This window comes from Carex rostrata, chromosome 3 (assembly GCF_964058835.1).
Source record: "Carex rostrata chromosome 3, lpCarRost1.2, whole genome shotgun sequence".
Classification (NCBI taxonomy): Eukaryota; Viridiplantae; Streptophyta; class Magnoliopsida; order Poales; family Cyperaceae; genus Carex; species Carex rostrata.
The window spans coordinates 15,111,729-15,132,719 of record NC_135920.1 but is presented as its reverse complement, the minus strand read 5'-3'; the positions used below and the strand labels follow the sequence as shown (position 1 = coordinate 15,132,719).

The 20,991-nt window shown below is 34.1% G+C and overlaps 3 protein-coding genes across 5 annotated transcripts; 1 reads left to right on the top strand and 2 right to left on the bottom strand.

The window, feature by feature from the left end:
* Positions 1-578: 578 nt before the first annotated feature.
* LOC144551753 (ribose-phosphate pyrophosphokinase 1) lies at positions 579-4,317 on the top strand. 2 transcript variants are annotated; one of them, XM_078299844.1, is made up of 9 exons: positions 638-787; positions 1,093-1,263; positions 1,662-1,864; positions 2,128-2,376; positions 2,732-2,875; positions 3,167-3,334; positions 3,421-3,490; positions 3,630-3,711; positions 3,875-4,317. In XM_078299844.1, the coding sequence occupies exons 3-9, from the start codon at positions 1,862-1,864 to the stop codon at positions 4,053-4,055; spliced, it is 897 nt and encodes a 298-aa protein (XP_078155970.1). In that variant the 5' UTR covers positions 638-787; positions 1,093-1,263; positions 1,662-1,861; the 3' UTR covers positions 4,056-4,317. The 2 variants fall into 2 exon arrangements, with proteins under 2 accessions (XP_078155969.1, XP_078155970.1); XM_078299843.1 differs by lacking the exon at positions 1,662-1,864 and having other exon boundaries at positions 579-787.
* Positions 4,318-8,610: 4,293 nt separating this feature from the next.
* On the bottom strand, positions 8,611-13,067 carry TOM2A (tobamovirus multiplication 2A). 2 transcript variants are annotated; one of them, XM_078299841.1, is made up of 7 exons: positions 12,855-13,067; positions 12,504-12,763; positions 11,956-12,055; positions 11,468-11,548; positions 11,060-11,164; positions 10,042-10,245; positions 8,611-9,077 (listed from the first exon to the last, which is right to left on the bottom strand). In XM_078299841.1, the coding sequence occupies exons 2-7, from the start codon at positions 12,749-12,751 to the stop codon at positions 8,967-8,969; spliced, it is 849 nt and encodes a 282-aa protein (XP_078155967.1). In that variant the 5' UTR covers positions 12,752-12,763; positions 12,855-13,067; the 3' UTR covers positions 8,611-8,966. The 2 variants fall into 2 exon arrangements, with proteins under 2 accessions (XP_078155967.1, XP_078155968.1); XM_078299842.1 differs by lacking the exon at positions 12,855-13,067 and having other exon boundaries at positions 12,504-12,830.
* A 2,337-nt stretch (positions 13,068-15,404) lies between these two features.
* Positions 15,405-20,344, bottom strand: LOC144551751 (putative methyltransferase PMT2). The gene is made up of 7 exons (XM_078299840.1): positions 20,145-20,344; positions 18,694-19,329; positions 18,036-18,246; positions 17,237-17,528; positions 16,589-16,960; positions 16,162-16,239; positions 15,405-15,766 (listed from the first exon to the last, which is right to left on the bottom strand). The coding sequence occupies exons 2-7, from the start codon at positions 19,327-19,329 to the stop codon at positions 15,538-15,540; spliced, it is 1,818 nt and encodes a 605-aa protein (XP_078155966.1). The 5' UTR covers positions 20,145-20,344; the 3' UTR covers positions 15,405-15,537.
* Between the last annotated feature and the right edge of the window lie 647 nt (positions 20,345-20,991).

The following is a 20,991-nucleotide window of genomic DNA, read 5'->3' as shown; positions in this document are numbered from 1 at the left end:
AGCGTTTTGAAATTGTAAACAGAGAAAAAGAATTTTTCTGAATTTTCTTGATTGATTTGTCTAGTTACAGGGAAAGATTACATCACTAATAGCCATCTCACAGCTAATCAAAACATACAAGTGAAGAGTTTGTTACACTAACTAACTCCCTAACAAACATTCTCTAACTGTCTTAAGTTTTGCATAACAGTATCTCAACTGACTAAGCTTCTAGCTTTATCTTCTGTTATTGGATCTGTTTGGGCTGCATCCGTTATGACTCTATTACGTTTTCCCGCAAATATGCTGTTTGATCTTCGTCGAATTTGCACATAAAAAAATACAGAATGGTTGAATGAGAAAAAACCTGTTTTTTCAAAAGAAAAAATAGCATATTCTCTCCTCAAAATTTGAGATATGAATTCCAAAACTATCCAGTCAAATTAAAGTCGTGCCGCGACGATCAGAACCGTTCATTGCTTTCATTTAACAGAAACGGAATGGAGAACGGTCCAAATTGCTGGAGCGGCGCTGACATCATTCAACAAATTAAAGTCGAAAAAGTTAGTCAAAAAATTGCCAAGTGGAAAGGTAAGTCATGACAATCTCTCGCCTCCTATCTTTCTTTCCATTCTATTTCTCTCCGCCTCGGCCTGGCCCTGGTTTGAAAGAGCGCGAAAAAGAGAAACCGGGCATGGCTTCCTTGGTCTCGTCCCCTACCTCTTCTTCAATCTCCCGTCGTTCTATAAACCTTAGTTCCGATCGGCCTCAGCATCGATTCGCTACCCCCTATCGTCGCCACGTGCCTGTCAGTCTCTCCACCTTTCTTTCTCCTCTTTGTTCACTTTGCCTCTTTATGCGCTACATTTTCTGTTCGCCCTTGAACAATTCAAAATATCAGTGTACTAATCTGTAAACAAGAAATTTCATGCATGCTTAGAGTACACTTCTTTCTAATTGCTTTTCTCTACATAAATGACCGAGGAAAGAGGGTTAGTGTTGTTTGAAGACGTGTTGCAGAGATATTTCTCAACAATTTCAACCATTTTCAGGTGCTTCAACAGTACAGATGAGAATTTTATTTTATTTATATTTATTTATTTATTTATGCAGAGATGCAGCCTCCACGGTTCTCTCGGATTTGATAATGGATTGGTGCCTCCATGCATGCCTGTTATAAATGATAGAATGCTTACGGGGATGCATTGTTTTCAAGACGATATAGGAAAGCAGAATTCTCGGCTGTGTATCTTTTCTGGAACAGCTAATCCTGCACTTGCTCAGGTCGGTTAATTGCAAGTCCACCATTTAGACAATTCTAGTTGTTCTTGTTTGCAATTGTACTGGAATTATATCATTATATGCACTTATGTATGCACCGCATGCATCCATTTTGCATACATCTGTTTTTGAAATTCTATAAAGATATAAATGAAATGATGTCTAAATGTTAGCTCAGCATGAATAACTTAAGTTTGTAGCCATACTTAGCAGGATATTTTGCAAATTAGGCTTCATAGTCAGGATTTTGGCAAACAACACCCAAAAAATTCATGCAAAACATCATTTAAAATTACTAGGTCAGCTTTAATTCAATTTGTCTTTGACCAAGAGATGGGGTTAAAGTTGTCAACCTTTAGTTATAATTTTGTACAGTATTCTAAATAGTGGTTCTGTCTCAGTTGTAGATTGGTGTTACTGGCCACAGTTACCACTTCTGAACAATCAGTCAATCACTTTTCCCAGCAGAAAGGTGAAATATGAACAGCTAAACCAAAATCCACTAACCAGCAAAAGCGAACTATTCAAGTTGGTGAACTGAAAGTTCAAGTGGATTTAATTCTTAGTTCACACTTTGAGTGGATTTAGTTCACCTTTTCGGATGGTAATTTCTGTAAGCTATTTGGATTTCAACAATTTCAATGGATCCTTGTGGTTCATTATAGTTTCGAAAATGTTTGCTCCTTTTGTATATACAATAAATAATGGTTCCATCTTACGAAATTATTCTTGTTTATATATTTATTGTAATTTTGTTGTACCTCTACAATCAATAAGATATTCTATAGCCATATATACCCTATTTCATTTATTTATTTGTTTCCTTTTCAGTACTAGCTAATACACAATCTCTCTGATTCATTCCAGGAGATAGCAGACTACCTTGGTTTAGAACTTGGAAAAATAAAAATAAAGAGATTTGCTGATGGTGAAATCTATGTTCAACTACAAGAGAGTGTGAGAGGCTGTGATGTATTCTTGGTGCAACCTACATGCCCCCCAGCAAATGAAAATTTGATGGAGCTGTTGATTATGATTGATGCTTGCCGTAGAGCATCTGCGAAAAACATCACAGCTGTGATACCTTATTTTGGGTATGCTAGAGCAGATAGAAAGGTGTATCACCTGAACTTTTTTCCTCTCAAGTAAAATTTCTGACTTTTTTTTTGTTTGAATGACAGGAAATGTTCTATCCTCAAAAGATGTGTTAATACAGTTCTTATTTTGAAATAGAAAATTGAGATAAATGACATTATTATATCCTCTCAGAGAAATTCCAGATGCTTGTTCTTTTTTGTTCATGTCTCACCCAATTCTTTGCGGCATTTATTTGGGAAGATTGTACTTTGGGGACATAATGCAAAGATATACATGTGTGGTTATGCAGTTCTGTAGGGACACTTGTGGTTACTGTTCATTTAAGACATTAATTAATTGCAAAGCTGATAACTCTTCTTTATTCATTATTTAGACACAAGGCCGTGAGTCAATTGCGGCCAAACTTGTCGCGAACCTTATCACAGAAGCTGGTGCACATCGTGTGCTTGCATGTGATCTTCATTCTGGTCAATCCATGGGCTATTTTGACATCCCAGTTGATCACGTCTATGGTCAGGTAAAAACTTTTAGAGAGTTACTTGAAACAAATGTTTCTTCTAGATATAAGAAATGTTCCAATTATGCAGAAAAAAGAAAAAGAATAAAAGAAAACTACTGGGTACTGTAGCTCTTAAGTTAATGAACAACAATGTATAGGCTTATTATTATAAAATTTCACACAAAGGCAAAATAGTATCACATAACGGAAGGTGTTTTTCATGAAAGTTGAAGTGTTGTCCTGAGCTAATTATCCATCTGATTTTCTTCTGTGTTTGTTTCCGTGGTTTTTTTTTTTTGGAAAGTCTAGCCTGTTATATTGGATTACTTGGCGAGCAAGATGATCTGTTCTGATGATCTGGTTGTGGTCTCTCCAGATGTAGGGGGTGTCGCTAGAGCACGTGCGTTTGCAAAAAAATTGTCAGATGCACCTCTTGCCATTGTTGATAAGAGGCGTCAGGGCCACAACGTTGCTGAGGTTTCTTGTTTCTTACAATATTTTTGTTCTCTTCAAAAATAAAAAGGTATTATTATATGCTTAAAGGGTTGTTTGTGATTTTGCAGGTATTGAATCTTATTGGGGATGTTAAAGGAAAAGTTGCTGTTATGGTGGATGATATGATTGATACAGCTGGTTAGTTCCATAGTTTGATGCAACTCCTAATTATGGCCTGAAAAGATTCTTGAAAAAAACATTTGGCATTCAATGGGCCCGCTCTTGCATGGACCTTTTAATACTAATTTAGATTAATATTCTAGCTACTTGAACCCAGGAACAATTGCAAAGGGTGCAGCTTTATTACACCAAGAAGGAGCAAGAGAAGTGTACGCTTGTAGCACCCATGCTGTTTTCAGGTACTAAAAGAGAAGTTGGTTACTGTACTGGTATAAGACTTCACCAGTACAGGTTTGGTAACATTCAAAAGCATCTTTTGCTTACTTTTCTAGAACTAATAAAGGTCAATATTATCTGGTACATGCTTTCTAATACTGTACTATTATTATCATATTTTTGAAGTCCACCGGCAATAGAGAGGCTATCGAGCGGATTATTTCAGGAGGTCATTATAACAAATACCATACCTCTGCTTGAGCAGAAAAGCTTTCCTCAATTGACAGTTCTTTCAGTTGCAAATATCTTAGGCGAGACCATTTGGCGTGTTCATGATGATTGCTCTGTTAGCAGCATCTTTCAATGAATGAGTTGCATTTCTTTCTTTTTTTCTGTTTTCTTTTTTCAATTCAAATTCTTCATACAGTAAAATTTGGCAGTTTTGTTTCCGGTTTTGTTCAGACATTGCTTGTAAGCTAGCTTATGGCAATAAGTCAAGGTAACAAAATGCTATACCAAGATTCCAAGAAGCGCTATGTTGCAATCTGTGTTGTTGGGTTAAACTCCTCCAGGAATGTACATGAACCATAGAATTGATTTCAAACAAGTTTGAATTGTTGATTACTTGATTTTGATTGACTTATTATCATGTACCTATATACACGAACTTGGAGTTCATTTTGTGCATAGTAAAGACTAAAGAGGTTGGAAAATTACTATTGTGCATTCATTTTTCAAGAATTTTCTAACTCTTAATTTTATACAAAATGAGCTTAAACAAATTACAAATGTAGAACATTTTCTAGCTCTTGGTCAGTTTTGAGATTAACCTCAGAATTCTGATAGGCTTAAGCTCATTCATTCCTTCATTCCGGTTAAGAAAAATAAGAGAGAATTGTATATGGTGGCATGAAAAAGGAATCATTAGCCATTGATCATAAAATATAGACGTTGGAAAGTTACTTTGTGCATTCATTTTTCAAGAATTTTCAACTCTTTAATTTTATACAAAAACATTTTCTAGCTCTTGGTCATTTTTGAGATTAACCTCAGAATTCTGATAGGCTTAAGCTCATTGGTGTTCGGCAACCTTCCTTAAGGGAGGCAGGATTAAAATTTTAATCTTGACTAAGGAGTGATTGTTCAGCAAGATGTGAGGATTAAGAAAGTGAGATCAATGCAATAAAATAATGTCTTATTAGAACTTAGAAGAAAGATTGTAAAAGACCAAATTAGCCCTTATATTATTTTCCCCATAAAATATGGTTAATGATGTTTTTATGTAACATAAATTTATTTTGATTAATAATTAATTTTCACCAAAGCAGCTATAGAGTGCGTTGGAACTGTATTTTTATCAGACCAATTGCTTTGCAAAATCTTCATTTTCCAAATTTATCAGACCAATAAAAAAAACTGTATTTTTAACCATGACAACGGTTCCAATTGGTACTAAAGACAGAGACAGACTTGCTATAAGTTTAGTATCCACGGTGCCAACGGTACCAATTGGTACACACGCGAGAATGACTTGTCGTTTAGTGATATTTAGTATCACAGAATTTGCTATTTTTAAGCGCGCTCTCTTGATCTTTTGCCCTTTAAATTAGTCTCTCGTTCAAACTTGAATTAATTAACAATAGAAATTAAACAATGGACTCAGAAATTTCAATAATACAAAGAAAAACATTTTAAATAAACAAGTTACCAGTTAACAGTTAACAGTATAATAGAAATTTAAATTGAACATTATAATGCAATTATCATTATAACCTAGACGGATAAAAAAAAACATTATAATACCAATATTCCAATATAGCCAAGATGCTTCCAGGTTCATCCCTATCCTCCAGAGGAGCTGATGTGTCAGGATATTGAGAATGTAAAAAATAGTAAAAAAAAATTTCAAAAAATGTAAAATTTGATCTCCAAACACATATTAATATGAAGAGCAAGATGAACGGTTCAGATTGACTGTTAGGATTTTGAAAACTTGAATATTGAGCCGTAGCACCGTAGTCCTCTATGCAAACCATAGCACCGTAGCCTTACTCTCTCTCTCTCTATATACATATATATAGAGAGAGAGAGGCTAATATACAATCGATTGTTCCTAGCCTCCCGTACAACTAAGTTGTTTTCTGATTTTTAAAGCCCAAATGATCGATCCAAACCGTTAGATGTGATCTTCATATTAAAATGTGCTAGGAGACCAAATTTTATATTTTTGGAATTTTTTTACTATTTATTAAGCCACTTTGAAAATCGTTGATCCAACGGTGGCTTAACCAAACAATAAAATCAGAAGCTACCGTTGGATCAGCGATTTTCAAAGTGGCTTAAAAAATAGTAAAAAAATTCCAAAAATAATGTAAAATTTGGTCTCCTAGCACATTTTAATATGGAGATCACATCTAACAGTTTGGATCGATCATTTGGATTTTAAAAATTGAAAAACGACTTGGTTGTACGAGAGGTTAGAAACAATCGATTGTATATTAGCCTATTTCTATAGATACATACATATATACATACATACATCGTGCTGTGGAGGGAGAGGGGAGCAAGAGTTTTCAGAGAGACGAACAAAGAAATACAACAACTGGCACAGGAAGTGGTAGATCAATTGATGTATATGGAGATGAAGGATTACAAATAGTTTTTTTCAGCAACAACAACAGCTTCAAGCTTCAGCAGTTCTTAACAGGCGTTTTTTTTACTGTTTACTCCTTATTTTTCAAAGTATTTCCTTTACTGTCTTTAAATTGCAATAGCTCAAATGTTTGAGCTTTTTCTGTGTTTATTTCCTGGTAGTTACTACTCTTATGTAACTGAACTTGATTTCAATACAAATGAGGCCAACATTTTTAAAAATACCCAATTAGCTAAATCTTTTAATAATAATAACAAGCTTTGAGTCAAATTAATAAAAATGCCTAAACCGTGGAAAATTTTCACGGTTTGGATTTTTTTTTTTTGGCAAAACAGAAATTTTTTAAATTTTTTTATTTTTTGTATTAAAATATTAGAAATGTTGAATATATTTCTTTGAAAATAGATAGAATACAATATAATTTGATTTATTAGAAATACTGTAACAAATCACTCGATCAACATTTTTCAGGCCGGATTTTTCGCGGCTATAAGAAAAAATAATATATTTATTTATGTGTTATTAGAAAAAAATTAAAAATGCTTGGATTCTGAGTTATTGATCTCGGTTTAAAAGTCACTTCTAGGTAATACATAAAATATTGTCATCCTTCTAGTACATTTAATTTAAAAAAAATGTATCTTTTTTTTTTTAAAAAACAACAAAAACTTTAAGTTATTTAATGATTGTTATTCAAAAAGAATTCTCAAAATAGATACAACCTTTTAGAAATTAAATGTACTAGAAGGATCACAATATTTTCTGTATTACTTAGAAGTGACTTTTAAACCGGGATCAATAACTCAGAATCCAAGCATTTTTATTTTTTTAAAATAACACATAAAGAAATATATTAATTTTTTTTACAGCCGAGAAAAAATTGGCCTGAAAAATGTTGATCCGGATTATTTGTTGCAGTCTTTTTAATAAATCAAATTATATTGTATTTCATCTATTTTCAAAGAAATATATTCAAAATTTCTAATATTTCAATAGAATTTTTTTTCTATTTTGTAAAAAAAAAGAAGCCAAAACTGGTTTCAATGAATTCATCCGGTTACATTGAAACCGGTCTTGTTTTTTTTTTTTTTTTTGCAAAAACAGAATTTTTTTGTATTGAAATATTATAAATATTGAATATATTTTTTTTAAAAATAGATGGAATACAATATAATTTTATTTATTAGAAAAACTGCAACAAATAATCCGATCAACATTTTTCAGGCCGGATTTTTCGCTGTTGTAAGAAAAATTAATATATTTCTTTGTGTTATTGGAAAAAAAAATAAAAATGCTTGGATTCTGAGTTATTGATCCCGGTTCAAAAGTCACTTCTAGGTAATACATAAAATATTGTCATCCGTCTAGTACATTTAATTTCTAAAAAGTTGTATCTATTTTTGAAAAAAAACAAAAACTTTAAGTTATTTAATGATTGTTATTAAAAAAGAATTATCAAAATAGATACAACTTTTTAGAAATTAAATGTACTAGAAGGATTACAATATTTTATGTATTACCAAGAAGTGACTTTTGAACCGGGATCAATAACTCAGAATCCAAGCATTTTTTTTTTCCAATAACACATAAAGAAATATATTAATTTTTCTTACAACCGCGAAAAATCCGGCCTGAAAAATGTTGATTGGTTTATTTGTTACAGTCTTTCTAATAAATCAAATTATATTATATTCCATCTATTTTCAAAAAAATATATTCAACATTTCTAATATTTCAATACAAAAAATTTAAAAATTTAAAAAAAAAATTGTTTTGCCAAAAAAAAAAAAAAACCCAAACCGTGAAAATTTTCTACGGTTTGGACATTTTTATTAATTTGACTCAAAGCTTGTTATTATTATTATTAAAAGATTTAGCTAATTGGGTATTTTTACAAATGTCGGCAAATGAGGGCATGACCCTGATTTTTATTCAAAAAAAAAAATATACATACATATATATATATATATTTAGCTGCTGATATTGAAATGTGCCGATTTAAAAAATGAATTAGAATAGACTTTGATTTGATCTACAAGTTCATAAAAATATGTATACGGTTCCTATCATAAACAACATGCAAAGGATAATAATTTTGGTTATGGTAGAACCACTTGAGTTTTACCAAATTCAGTTCCTCATAAGTCCCGACCTTCCCTCTCTACCAGCAGTGAGCACTGATCAGTACAGATGCTGTTTTTAAGCAGCTGTAATTGAGGGGACAGATAAAGGGATCTAGTTCATTTCAATACCAAGCAATAACATACAATTTAAATTGAAAATAACTCAATAACACCAGCAAGGCACCACCTAAAACGGTTATGTTCTTTAAACATTGATACAAAACCGATCAAAATCAATTATACATGAAACACAAACACAAGGCTCCGGAAACATATATTGTCTCACCAATCACAAAAAAAAAAAAAAAAAAAAAAAAAAATCAAATATGCACACAAGTCTTCCTTTATTTCATAACGAAATAATAGGAAAAATTAAATTAGACATGTTATGCTCTACAGAAGATGAAGGTGAGGTGGGGAAGATAACCAATTTGCAAAAGCTGTACCTAAAAGAAAACTACGTTTACAGGTATCAAACTCGTGACAATTTATTTGATGCCTCTCACATAATTGTGCAACCGCCTTTCCTCTCTTCAGCCTGTTGGGGTGGTTGCTGCTGGTGCCGGCTTGAATCCGAAGGGTTGTAAGTGAACTCAGAAGTATCCAGCCCATACTGTGCAACAGAAAAAAAAAAAAAAAAAATAGAATGAAGTCAAGTGTAAAAAGTGAGCTAATGGAACAAGGAATATTCTTATTTCTCATTCTTATCTGACAATTTTCTCTCGGCTTATCCCAATGTTATTTTGTGTTAATTTTTGCATCACTCAATTTATTATTTGTACAATATACCATCCATCCAATTTTTATATTTAACACCTGAATAAGTCTTTTTCATCAAGTTCTGCTCTAGATAACAAAAATTTAAAACCCTAATACCGTGACTTTGATGTTAAACATGACAAATGCAAATTGGACATTACTTGACTGCAGTTTCTCCATCTACATGGTACTCTTTTAACTTTCAATTCAAAATCATATAACAACATTTAACAGAAAACGTGTCCTGCTTTTCTAGTGTAAAAGTTTAACACTTAACCAGTAAACTGCAACTTCGTTTAGCTCTATTCCAAATAACGAAGGCCCTATTAACCTATTTGGTATCACATTTCTTCAGGAATAGATCAGCAAGATCGTCATTCTTTAAATAAACTATATTAATAGAAGAAATGATTATAAAAAGAGAAATGGAGATTTTTCTCTCATAAAAGATGGAAGAACTTTGGCTTTCTTTTGGAAGAAAAACTACTCTGGCAAAGAGCAGGAATAAGATCTTCAAAAAATTTGAAGCACTTCCACTTTATCCAAAATGACCTCTTCTTTTTCCAGAATAAAATAGGTATCCCATACCCCCTAAACAAATAAAACAAAATAGACAAACAGTTCCCCCGATAAAAAAACAAAAACAAAAACAAGACAAACCCTATGAAACTGCCATGTTCTCCAGGAATAAACAAAATATGCAATCTATAAAGTAAGTATCAAATCATCAAGAATAAATTTCAAGGCAGCTCAGATATTCATAGTGGTGCAAAAATAATTTTGAAAATAATAAACAACAGCAAATGGTAATATTGTACCTTCTCCCTCATGCGCTGGCTCCAAGGGTCGTTGCTTCTGGGGCGTTGGTCAAGAGTTGGTACTGGCACGCCAGTAGCAATATTCTGACGAGGGATCAGAGGTTGACGAATATTCATTCTCGGGTTGATGTACTCATCATCACTGTCATAATCATCAGGTCTGTTTCCTGCTCTCACTATCAATGCCAACAAAAATAGCAAAACCTGTGTTTTGTAAAAATGTCAAGATTAAAACTGGTATAGACTATATAGAAAATGAAGTAATTGGTTAGGTGACTTGGGATAGATCAATGTTTGTTAATTTTAGCTACTATACATATATGAAGAATGAGGCCATGGTACTATGCAAAGTGCGGATAGGTTTGTACTATGGATCAATATTTTTGTTTTTAAAGTTCAAATAGTTGATTTGAACCGTTCAGAGTGATCTGTGTATTAACAATGTACCTACAGGCTAAAATTTTCATTTTCTAGGATCTGTTACTGTCTTTTTAGATAGGTAGAAAATCACTACTTTTAAATGTTCTAGAATCTTTAAAACAAGGGGTTTTTTTACCTATCTAAAGAAATAGTAAAAAAAAAATTGTAAAAAATGTAAAATTTGATCTACAAGTGCGTGCATATTCATATGGATATCATGTTGAACAGTTCAGATCGGCTGTTTGGACTTTGGAAAAGGAGATATTGATCCATAGACCAATCCACGCAATGCATAGCACCATAGCCTCACTCTATATATCAATACAAATACTATCACATTTGAAAAATGGGCTTCAAATCATCTTAATGAAATATAAAAGCCCAGAAATAAAATCAAGAAGCTAAAATTATCCGTTGGATATGTTGGATAAAGTTACCAAATTGCACAATAGTTGCAACATGTTGGAGGTATGACATTGACAATGTCTGGTGCAGTGCCGTGCTAACACTAACAAGGAATTTCTTTGGCCACCTGTTGATACTTCAGGCTCAGCATAGACAAATTTCTCAAAGGTAATGTTAGTGAACTACCACATACCTCGTAAATGACAACACCTAGAGCAACCCATTTCGCAATATTCCAATTCTGCTCCAAGAAAGCATAAATTGTATCGAAGTTCCCTGTTTTGTCATCAGGAATTACCTGCAAGCAAGGCCAATATTACATACATGTTACTAAAGAAGTACCAAAAGGGAACGGTAAATACAGAAACCCTAATCAACTTCTCAATAGCAGCACTATGCCCCTCATGAACTCCAAAATTATGCACAACTGCTCCCAAACCTTAGCTGTTGTGGGAGTTGAATATGCAAAAATACCTAAAATTTCCATGTACAAGACTATGTAGGTAACTTATTATTGTTCTCGAAGTAGTAGTCCTACTACCAAGTAGTCATGGATTTTTGCAATTGAGCATTTTAAAAAGGTCAGAAAAAGAATAAGTACATCTTTCCAGCTGTGATCGAAGAAGATAAATGCAGCAGCACCCAGCTCAGCAGCAAACAAAAGAATTACCAAAAAAGAGTACTGTTCATGTGAAATTAAGGAAAACAAACAATAAAAATATTTGATCTACAAATCTGAAGGTAAATTTGAAATGAAAATTAACTTCACCGAATTCCAAGAAAAGGAAAATTTGAATTATTTGGGAGCATCTATTAATGTTACCAGATTACAGAAAGCCCAAGTCCCTCCTTCGTTCTGGCCAATTTTTTTTTTTTTTTCACAATCCGGACAAATCTATAGTAATTGAGACTAAATAAGCCTCTTTATGCATTAATCACAGATCAGAACAAAATTGAAAGACATAAATGGACAAAAGGGGGGAGAACAACAAAGGCAAGGTAGCTCTGCATTGCTACTAGCATTTTAGGAAATAAAATTATATAAGATTACAAATAAAAAATTAAGCTGCCTGGTAAAGACAAGGATACAAATGATAAGCAGCATCGATTTCTACACCATGCACCACAACAACCGAAGAGTGATACAAGAAATACAATAGCTCCGATACCAATGAACACTAATATGAACCTGAAAAAATAATGATACAGAATTATGATACTAATAATCTGAAACAATATTTAAGAATGGTATGGTCATGTAAAATCAATGATGTCATCTAAAATAACAAAAAGTACAAGCTTGTATTTATATACATCATACTGTCTGTACCCCCATTATTATATAATAATAACAGAAGTATTACTAACAAATTCAATTCAATGATATTAATGAAAGGTCAAAATCAACTTGTTTGGTTTATTCACCAGTTCAAAATTTAACCTAGAATTATTTTAAATTAGACAGAATACACCAGAAATAAAACTGATGAAATCCTGCTTTAAAAAATTAATATTGAATAATTATAGTGCGGATCTGTATCCTCAATTCTAATCGTTCTAGGTGGAAAACGACAAAAGAAAAAAAAAAACACCAGATGTCAAGAAAACATAAGGCAAAGAATAGAAGAACGTTGTACCATGCTTTTGGGAGATAATCGAGAATGTCATCTGAGAGAGCAACAGCTCCGAGCATCGGACGGCCGAGAATCAAGATCGGCAAGGCATTACTCGAAGGTGACACCGCATCGTGGCCGTCGGTATCAGAAGAGAGTTTTATCCATTCGACTAGCAAATATGTTCCATACCCAATCATCGCCAATCCAGCAAGCGTTAGGATGAAATTCAAAAGCTTCAATAGGCACCCAAAAAATCGACAACAAGCCATGATTTCACGATCCTTCGAGAACAAGAAAAGTCTAAGTTATAACCGAAAATCAGAACGCATCAAAATTTTGTGTAAATTTTGTGATATTGTTATGATCATTTACCTTGATTGGCAGGCGATCAGAGATAAGGTTGAGGAAGAGAGGGCCAAGAGGCGGAGGGAAAGAAAGAAAGAAAGAAAGAAGGCGAATTTTTTTTTTTCCTTCCTCCCCAGTTCTCACCGAAGTATCGATCTGTGGTTACCCAATTTTTAATTTGGAAACTTCATTATGGTCCTTGCAATATTCTTTATTTACATTTAAGTTTCTCTTATGTTTAAAATCATGAATGCAATAAAATACCACGTCTTTCTCATAATAAATTTAAGTGATATAAAATGAACTCGTGGTTTTGGCAACATTTTTTTTTTATAACAGTGGGGAGTATCATATGTTTCATATTGAAACAAAGATAATGAATCTTACAAAAAACAATGATCACTATAGTAACCACTGAAAATAAAACATACATAAACTAAAATGCTAAAATATAACTCTTAGATGTCAGAAAAAAAAAAACTAAGAAATTTAAACAAAAAACACCCATAAAACATAACAGGTAACAACATAGTAAACTAACTAAATAAGTAATCACAATCCATGACAGAAGGAACAATCATCACAACTAGCATAATATGATGAATCAGTAGAATTATCAAAAGTAGAAGTAAAGCAAAAAATGGCAGTACCATCTAAAGCTTCAATATCAGCCAAATCACTTAAGAAGTCAGATAGATCAAACTCGTCTAAATCAAGTTCGGTCTCTTCCAACTCTAGCAGAGAGCTTTTCGCAACATTAAAAGAACAAAAAAAATAATGTGTAAGACAATATAAATAATGTAATTCTATGTTTGAATGAGAAGTTTGTCTATCTTTCCTCTTAATTATCACCTTATTAACACTATTTTTTTCATTTCAATTATAACTATTCATTATTAAAAATGTATAATCCAAACAATATTTTTACTAATTTAAGTAGTATCATTTTCATTAATTTGAAAACTCCTATTTTTCCTTTACTTTTATTTACTAATTTTAAATTTCGCTATTGTAGTTATTTCAGTTCTGATCCAAAATGTTGTTATTCTTTATCGAATTTATGTGTTTTGTACATTGATTCTGTCACTGACCGTGTCTTCGGGTAAAAATGTTATGACAGGGTTTATCTGAAAAAGGTCCATGATTTGAAATGAGGAATTCTTTTTTCCGACCATGCGCTGGATATACTTAGTAGCTTCTACTACGATGGATAAAGGGTAGGGGGTCCACCACGTGGCATGTCTCCATCGCGCTTGTCCATGATGAACGGTCAGGATGGTGGACTCGACACTTGGGCGGTTTATGAGTGTCCGGTTCCTTTCGGACAATTGCAATTCTTTACTGTTCAAAGGAAAAGACGAAAATGCCCTCAATTTAATCAATAAATGATGTCCGGTCCAGGTTGGATTTGCCTGGTTTTTTTCCAGAGTAGAAGCTGCCACGTTCACAGTAATTAGTGGAATTCAGGAATGTGCCGGGCCGATCAGGAATGTGGGGACAATTTCGTCCTTTTTCTCTGTTGCCGATAATTCTCTTAAACAGTCAGATATTTGATTCGCTGTCTGCTGACGTAGTCGTAGTGTAGTGTGGTCCTTTGAGCGTTGGAAATCTATAATCATTGTCAAGTTGGTTGATCCTAACTTAAGAGAGTAGTAGTTAATATAAGAGATAAGTATTAGGTTGATGACGAATTAATTATGTGGAAATGACAAGTTTAGTATAGACTCCGGCGATGAACTTGACATTTGATAAGACAATAACATTAAAAAAAAAAACAATTTTAAGGAGGGAGATCTTGCATATCAAATTATCAATGAAAGAAATTTAAATAAATCTTGCTGGATTTTATAATTTATATTTTACGATTATCATGCATCGTTTATTATTTTTTAATAAATATTTCTTCTTCATTATTTTTTAATGTCTCAGTTGTGTTTATAAATTTCCCGCTATCATATTTCGTACAGACATTTGTCCATCATACCTTAGATACTGAAAATGAAATTTCGGATATATATAAGTCATATGGGCTCTTAGTTACTCTACCCTGATACTGATTCTAAGTTTTCCAACGCAGTCCACTTCCTTTTTATTTTGGTAATAAATGCATTTTTCTTATGTTTGCATTCCTAAACAATTTATTTTGGTAATTAATACTATGAGAGTATAAATCAACATTTGCAGTATATAAATGCCTGCACCCCCGCCCCTCTACTGACTACTGTGATTATCATGCAACAATCTCCCACGAAGCAAAGCGACAATGAGATCATAACTAAATTGCAATTATCGGCTCAATTTTTATGACAACCATCTTCAAATTTTGATCTGACTCTGTGTCAACAAAATACAAGCAGCACCACCATCTTACCAAAAATGGCAAAGCATTGGCATTTGGCAAGAATCTACATGAATTTCTGGATAAAATTTCTCTGCCTCTGAAATATCAAGATAACAAATCTTACTCTCTGAAAAAGGAAATGCTGTTGTGTATCCTGAGCTGCAATGCTCATGTTCTATTAATTTTTCTTTCGTACAAAAGTTAAAACAAGTGGTTGATTGAGAAACAAACACTACTTAAATAAAGCTAAAAGATGCAATAAACAGCAATTTCTCTTTTTACAGAATTTTGCTTCTGACACTACATTCTAATCACAGGGAAGGATGCAACAAAAAGATAAACCGTCTCAACAAAACTTGGTACTATTATCTACAAGATAGAATCATCTCCAGTGCCAACCCAGTACTCCTTCACGCAAATCAAAATTTTCTCTGGCACGAGTGGCCCGTCTTCATGGTCGAGCATTTTTGTCTTCCATCTCATGCCTGTGACAATTTTTTTAATCCGGTTTAAGACATCAGCATGGTCCCGGAGTATAACCGCTCCTTCTGGTCGCAAGATGCGGTCCATTTCTAAAAGGATGTCTTCCATCTCACACCTGTTTGTTTTCAGCAATAAATTCAGAATCCAAGTTTAGGAAGAGTAAAAAAAAAGGCTGATGATTTTCATTGCCACACACACCATTCTTTAGTACAGTATGCTGTTAGTCTGTTATGTATACTTTCTACCATTATGGATGAGATATATAACATTTGAATAAAGTAATGCCCCGGGTAATAATTAGGAGATATGATTGTGAGTGGTCACAATCATATTCCAACTTATTAAAAAAGGATACAGTAAGCACTAATTAAGCATCATACTGGTATGTGTCAACATCTTCTGGTAAAAAGAAAAAAATGTTTTTGAATCATAATTCTATGCTTATATTACAAAGGCTTCTGTGACCCTCATTTTAATATCAAAATCTTTAAACAGATGAGAGAAGGTTACTTTTGGTGATATAAGCTGAAGAGCCCACTTCCATGTATCAAATCATATGTCCTCGGATAAGTAGAGAAGGCTTCACACCTGAGAAAACCCAACAAGGTTAGCATTACACCTGATTGAATGGTAACAGAATAGTGCGACACATTGAAATATAAATAATTTCAGGTTGGGCCTACAAAACACGAGAAGTATGTCATAGACCTTAGTCCTCTGTAAAATATGAAAAGAAATATCACATATATATTGTACACTCCTAGTTTAGCGGAAGTTGACATACAACCTCATCTATTACCCACATTTTGTGGACTACTATGTCTTCAAGTAAATTTAAGGATATTAGTCAAACTGATTAAGGTTCTCGATCTCAGTAAGAATATTAGTCAAACCATTGAGCAATGTAAAAAAAAGCCAAAGAACAGAACAAACTCACCAATCATGATATATGCCAATCAGACCTCGTTCATATATAACACCTAGAGTATTCCTTTCTGACACAGTGGGGACCACATTCATGACCCATGAATTGGGTGACTGAATAGCAGCTGCAAAGCTTCCCAGACCTGCATTCATGTCCATTATGTTGCGGTAACGTCCAGATCCAATAAGCTTGTTTATCCTCCTATATGCATTCACATGCTTTTTCCAAAGCATAGTATCCTGTTGGTATAATTCGGTTGTGATGCCTTGAACTTGCCCCTGAGAAACTCTTGGTGGGACCGCAAAGAGCCTCTCAGGGAAAGGCCTTCGCGGTATGGCATCTTCATCTGAGTAAGGAGTTACGCATACTTCCATTTTTTTATACCTGGAGAAAAAATTGAATAATAAAAAAACCAAAATAATGTTGCAATGAGCAAAAAAGAAATTTAGCTGTGCAATGCTGGAAACCTCAGAATGCCATGCATATTTTACTGTTTCTTTAAATATGAGAATTTTAGATATCACTATTAAAATTTGGAGCCAAGGGATACAGGTGTACAAGCATATAGCTTGCAAATGCTTCTATCTCCAGCAAAATATGTGATCTGTTGAGGATTTAAGGCCCAAGAATGAATGGTTTCAAGAGAACAAAAGAACATACCAGACATTGTCAGGATCAGAAGATGCACACATCCTGATAGAATTATCTTTTCTTCTACTGCACTCAGTAGAGCTCATTTTTTTCTGCCAAATAATAATGTTACCCTTCTCATACTTTTTCTCCCAGCACAATAACTCAGCAAGGCTCTCGATCCTTCTAAAGTCCTCCTCCAGTTCTTTTTTTGGTCTCTTCCATGATTGGTAGTTCTGTTTCCAATTGACAGGAGGTCCTGAGAGGATCCAGTATCCCCCTGGTCTCAGAACTCGATCCACTTCCATCATGTACATTCCGTCTGCATAGAAGCCAAAAATCACAGAAATCAAATCAAACTAGGGGCTATTACAAAAAGAACCCTAAATCCAGGCCTAGTGTAATAATTTTTGCACTTCTGTAGCAGTACAACACTACAGAAAATCTCAATAGAAGAAACCGGCAGAAATGAATATCACTAATTAGTTAAATATTAATAAAAATATGAAAATGGAAGGTCTTGATGCACTACAGTTTCTATCTGTATAATGCAAGTGCATCTCTAGAACTAGCAAAGCCAGGATGCTAAAAAAAAAGTCACCAAGCTGAGCAAGGGTTGCAAAATGACTGGTTCAGTACATTAATAGTAGCAGCCAGCTGCAGCCTTGTTGGAACATTTTTTTCCCTCCATTTTTTGGGCAGAAACTTCACGGAATGCATCAACAAATACCAAATTTATCATTGACTCATGACTGGTGCGGGTTTGGGAGATGACACTTGATAAGTATAAGGTGGTATGGCACTGGTATCCCTCACTTTTGTTACTAACCATTTGATGTCCAGGGAACGAGACAGTGGGAACAATGTGCCATGTCAAAGGACCGAGACGGGTAAGGCAGCTTCATGGTACCGAATACCCCAATAACAGCTGGTACTCCTCTCTCCAGTGCAAATTGCACCTGGGCTTCATGAGAGTCATGTGGTGCAAATGACATAGTCAATACATTTCTCATCAAGAGGTAAGCCCCAAAACTAGCAACCTATAAAAAATAAAAATTTATAATTAGCACATTTATATGCTCTTTTTCTGGCTTTGATACAGTACCAGTCATTTACGCTTGCAATAAAAGGTGCACGCAGACAGAGTAAGGCACTTGCCCCCTACCCCTCACCCACAACACCCCATCAAAAGAAAAGAAAAATGCTAACTTTTGCAATAATTTTTTGAAAAGAAAAATTGTAAATTTTTTTTTGTAATTGCAAACAATCGTATGATCATGTCTGATCCTATCATATTTCCTAGCTCCACCCCTAGGGTGCATGTATCCCTCCTACAATACCCTTCACAATTTTACTAACAAGTTGTAAGAACTGTCTGTATGTTTATTTGGTGTGTACTTATTTTTTTTTACACCGTATTATACATCAATATAGTGCACAAAAGCATAAATATATATGTTTGTCAAAATGAAAATGTTAAAGCATACCCCACAGCCAGTATCAAGTGCGGTTCTAATCATTCCATCCTTGATAGGTACAACAGTTGCCAGCTCATCAATGTATGCATCAGCTCCTTGAGGAAACATTGAACCCCCTCCAGGGAACTTGAAAAAATCTCCGTCAATCTGCACCCAGTTCTGCGCTGCCTTGTCAACAGTAAGACTCTTATACGGTACATTTTTATATGGTACAAAATCACGGCTTTTAGGCCACGGGAACGGAGTTACATATCCTTTGGGAGCGGGTATCAAGCAACGTAATTTCTCCTTTTCAGAGGGGCAGTGCCTCTCTCTATATATCATATTCTCTTTTGGAAGTCTCATTGCACGAGTTGGATCCTGACAAGGGGTATAATCAGCATAGTGCACCTCACAGGGTTCAAAAACGTTGACTGTGGTCAATGTGGTCTCGGCTCGGTTGTGGTGGGTTTCAAAATAGAGATTTGGTAGGATGGAACAATCGGTTTCTTTAGTTACCCGAAGTGCTATGCTGTCACCACGACCCGTACCACTTTTTTGCCAAGCACCGAGTACATAGAAGAAACAACATAGACTGCATAGTGCAATTACTGATAGGGAACTACGGGTTCTGCGGTTGCCCGCATGCACTTTGGAGTTCCTCATCTGCCACAAACAATAAAGAACTTCACTTTTATTAAGTTTTCTGATTTAAATTGACAATCTGTAACAGCTAGACGACTGGTAAAAATATTAACTATAATAGTCAGATAACTACAAATATTCAAAATCAACCTTCTGATTCCTTCAACAGTCTAAGTTATCACCTCTTACAATTATGTATGATACTATTTCCAGTACAACTATATAAATATGAATTATACTATCCAGTAATAGGATCTGAAACTTACCTTAGCCCCAAGTTAGGAGGCTTAGATTTAGGATTGTCAATTACTGTTTTTTGGTGGATTCTTAAGCGTAGAGCATTTGTATTTTGCTCTACTATGTCTACTTTAGCAAAATTAGATACTGAGTCGGATACTGGATGGTTTGTTTTGAAATGGTTCTATGTTTCATCTAATGGAACGGGCATTTCATGCCTTATTTTAAAAAAAAAAATATGAATTATACTAAGCTCTTGAAATTAATCTATTAATTCATTGTCTGAAATTATAAAGAATTTGTGGTCAACGTAAACTGTCAGTGCATGACGCACTGAAACAAGAACGCCCAATTTGAATAACAAACTAATGTTTCTCAATCGATAGTTTTGCTCATGAAAACCTCATTTAGATCGAAATCTGAGCGGGAGGTAGTATGATCTAATGAACATCGACTACGCTTCTCATTGTCCAGTGAAAGAGTATCTCACTGAAGCTGTGAAACTCAAATTAAACTCAACTCCCTAAATACACATAATATATAAAGAAATCACTGGATCCCGAGAGGAGGAGGAGGAGGAGGAGAAGACGACGACAAACCTTAGATGGAGAAATCCGAAAGGCATATATAGAGCATCCAGGAAGCGAGACCACTTTTCAATTGGAGGATGCAAAAATTGCGGCCTGGATCTGGCTTACGGGGCCGCTTTGTAAGTGCAACTTCGTTTTATTAAGTTCTAAAGTTCTAACGGGGTACCGTGCTGACTCCTGGTGAGACGAGGCGATCGGCGGATCCGAATCTTCCCAGGTACCTGACTCAACACAATTGAAATGGGGCAGTATTATTTGTGCTTTGAGATGCGTGCCAAGTTAAAAATTTCTATTTCCAGACCGTCCGATTCAATTCTACTCGGTCAGGTAACCTGAGGGTATACGAATTCGCGATGATCATTGATGGGCGAAAATGTCTCATTGGTCGACGCTGGAATGGGATGTTAGTTAATGGATCAATCGTTGAAGGCTATTAGTTATTCTTAAATTTAATAATATCGATGTAACTGAAAATTATAAAAAATAAAATATTAACAAATATTTATCAATGTGTAAAGTATATCTAGTTCGATGTATGACATTAATTATACTTAGTCCGGCTACATTACTTGTAGAAACATATTACGATATATTCTTACAAGTTATATGAGGTGAGATCGGATGACATCGGATAACATCGTGCATTTTCAAAGTACATTGTTTTGAACGGTTTGGATTCACCATTTGAACTCGATTTAATGGGTTTTGGAATTGACATTATATAGACTGAAATGACACTGATATTATATTAACCATACTCACAACAGAATTTCAATGCTGACATCTTTTTTTGGTGACATCGGATAACATCGTGCATTTTTAAAGTAAATAGTTTTGAACGGTTTGGATTCACCAT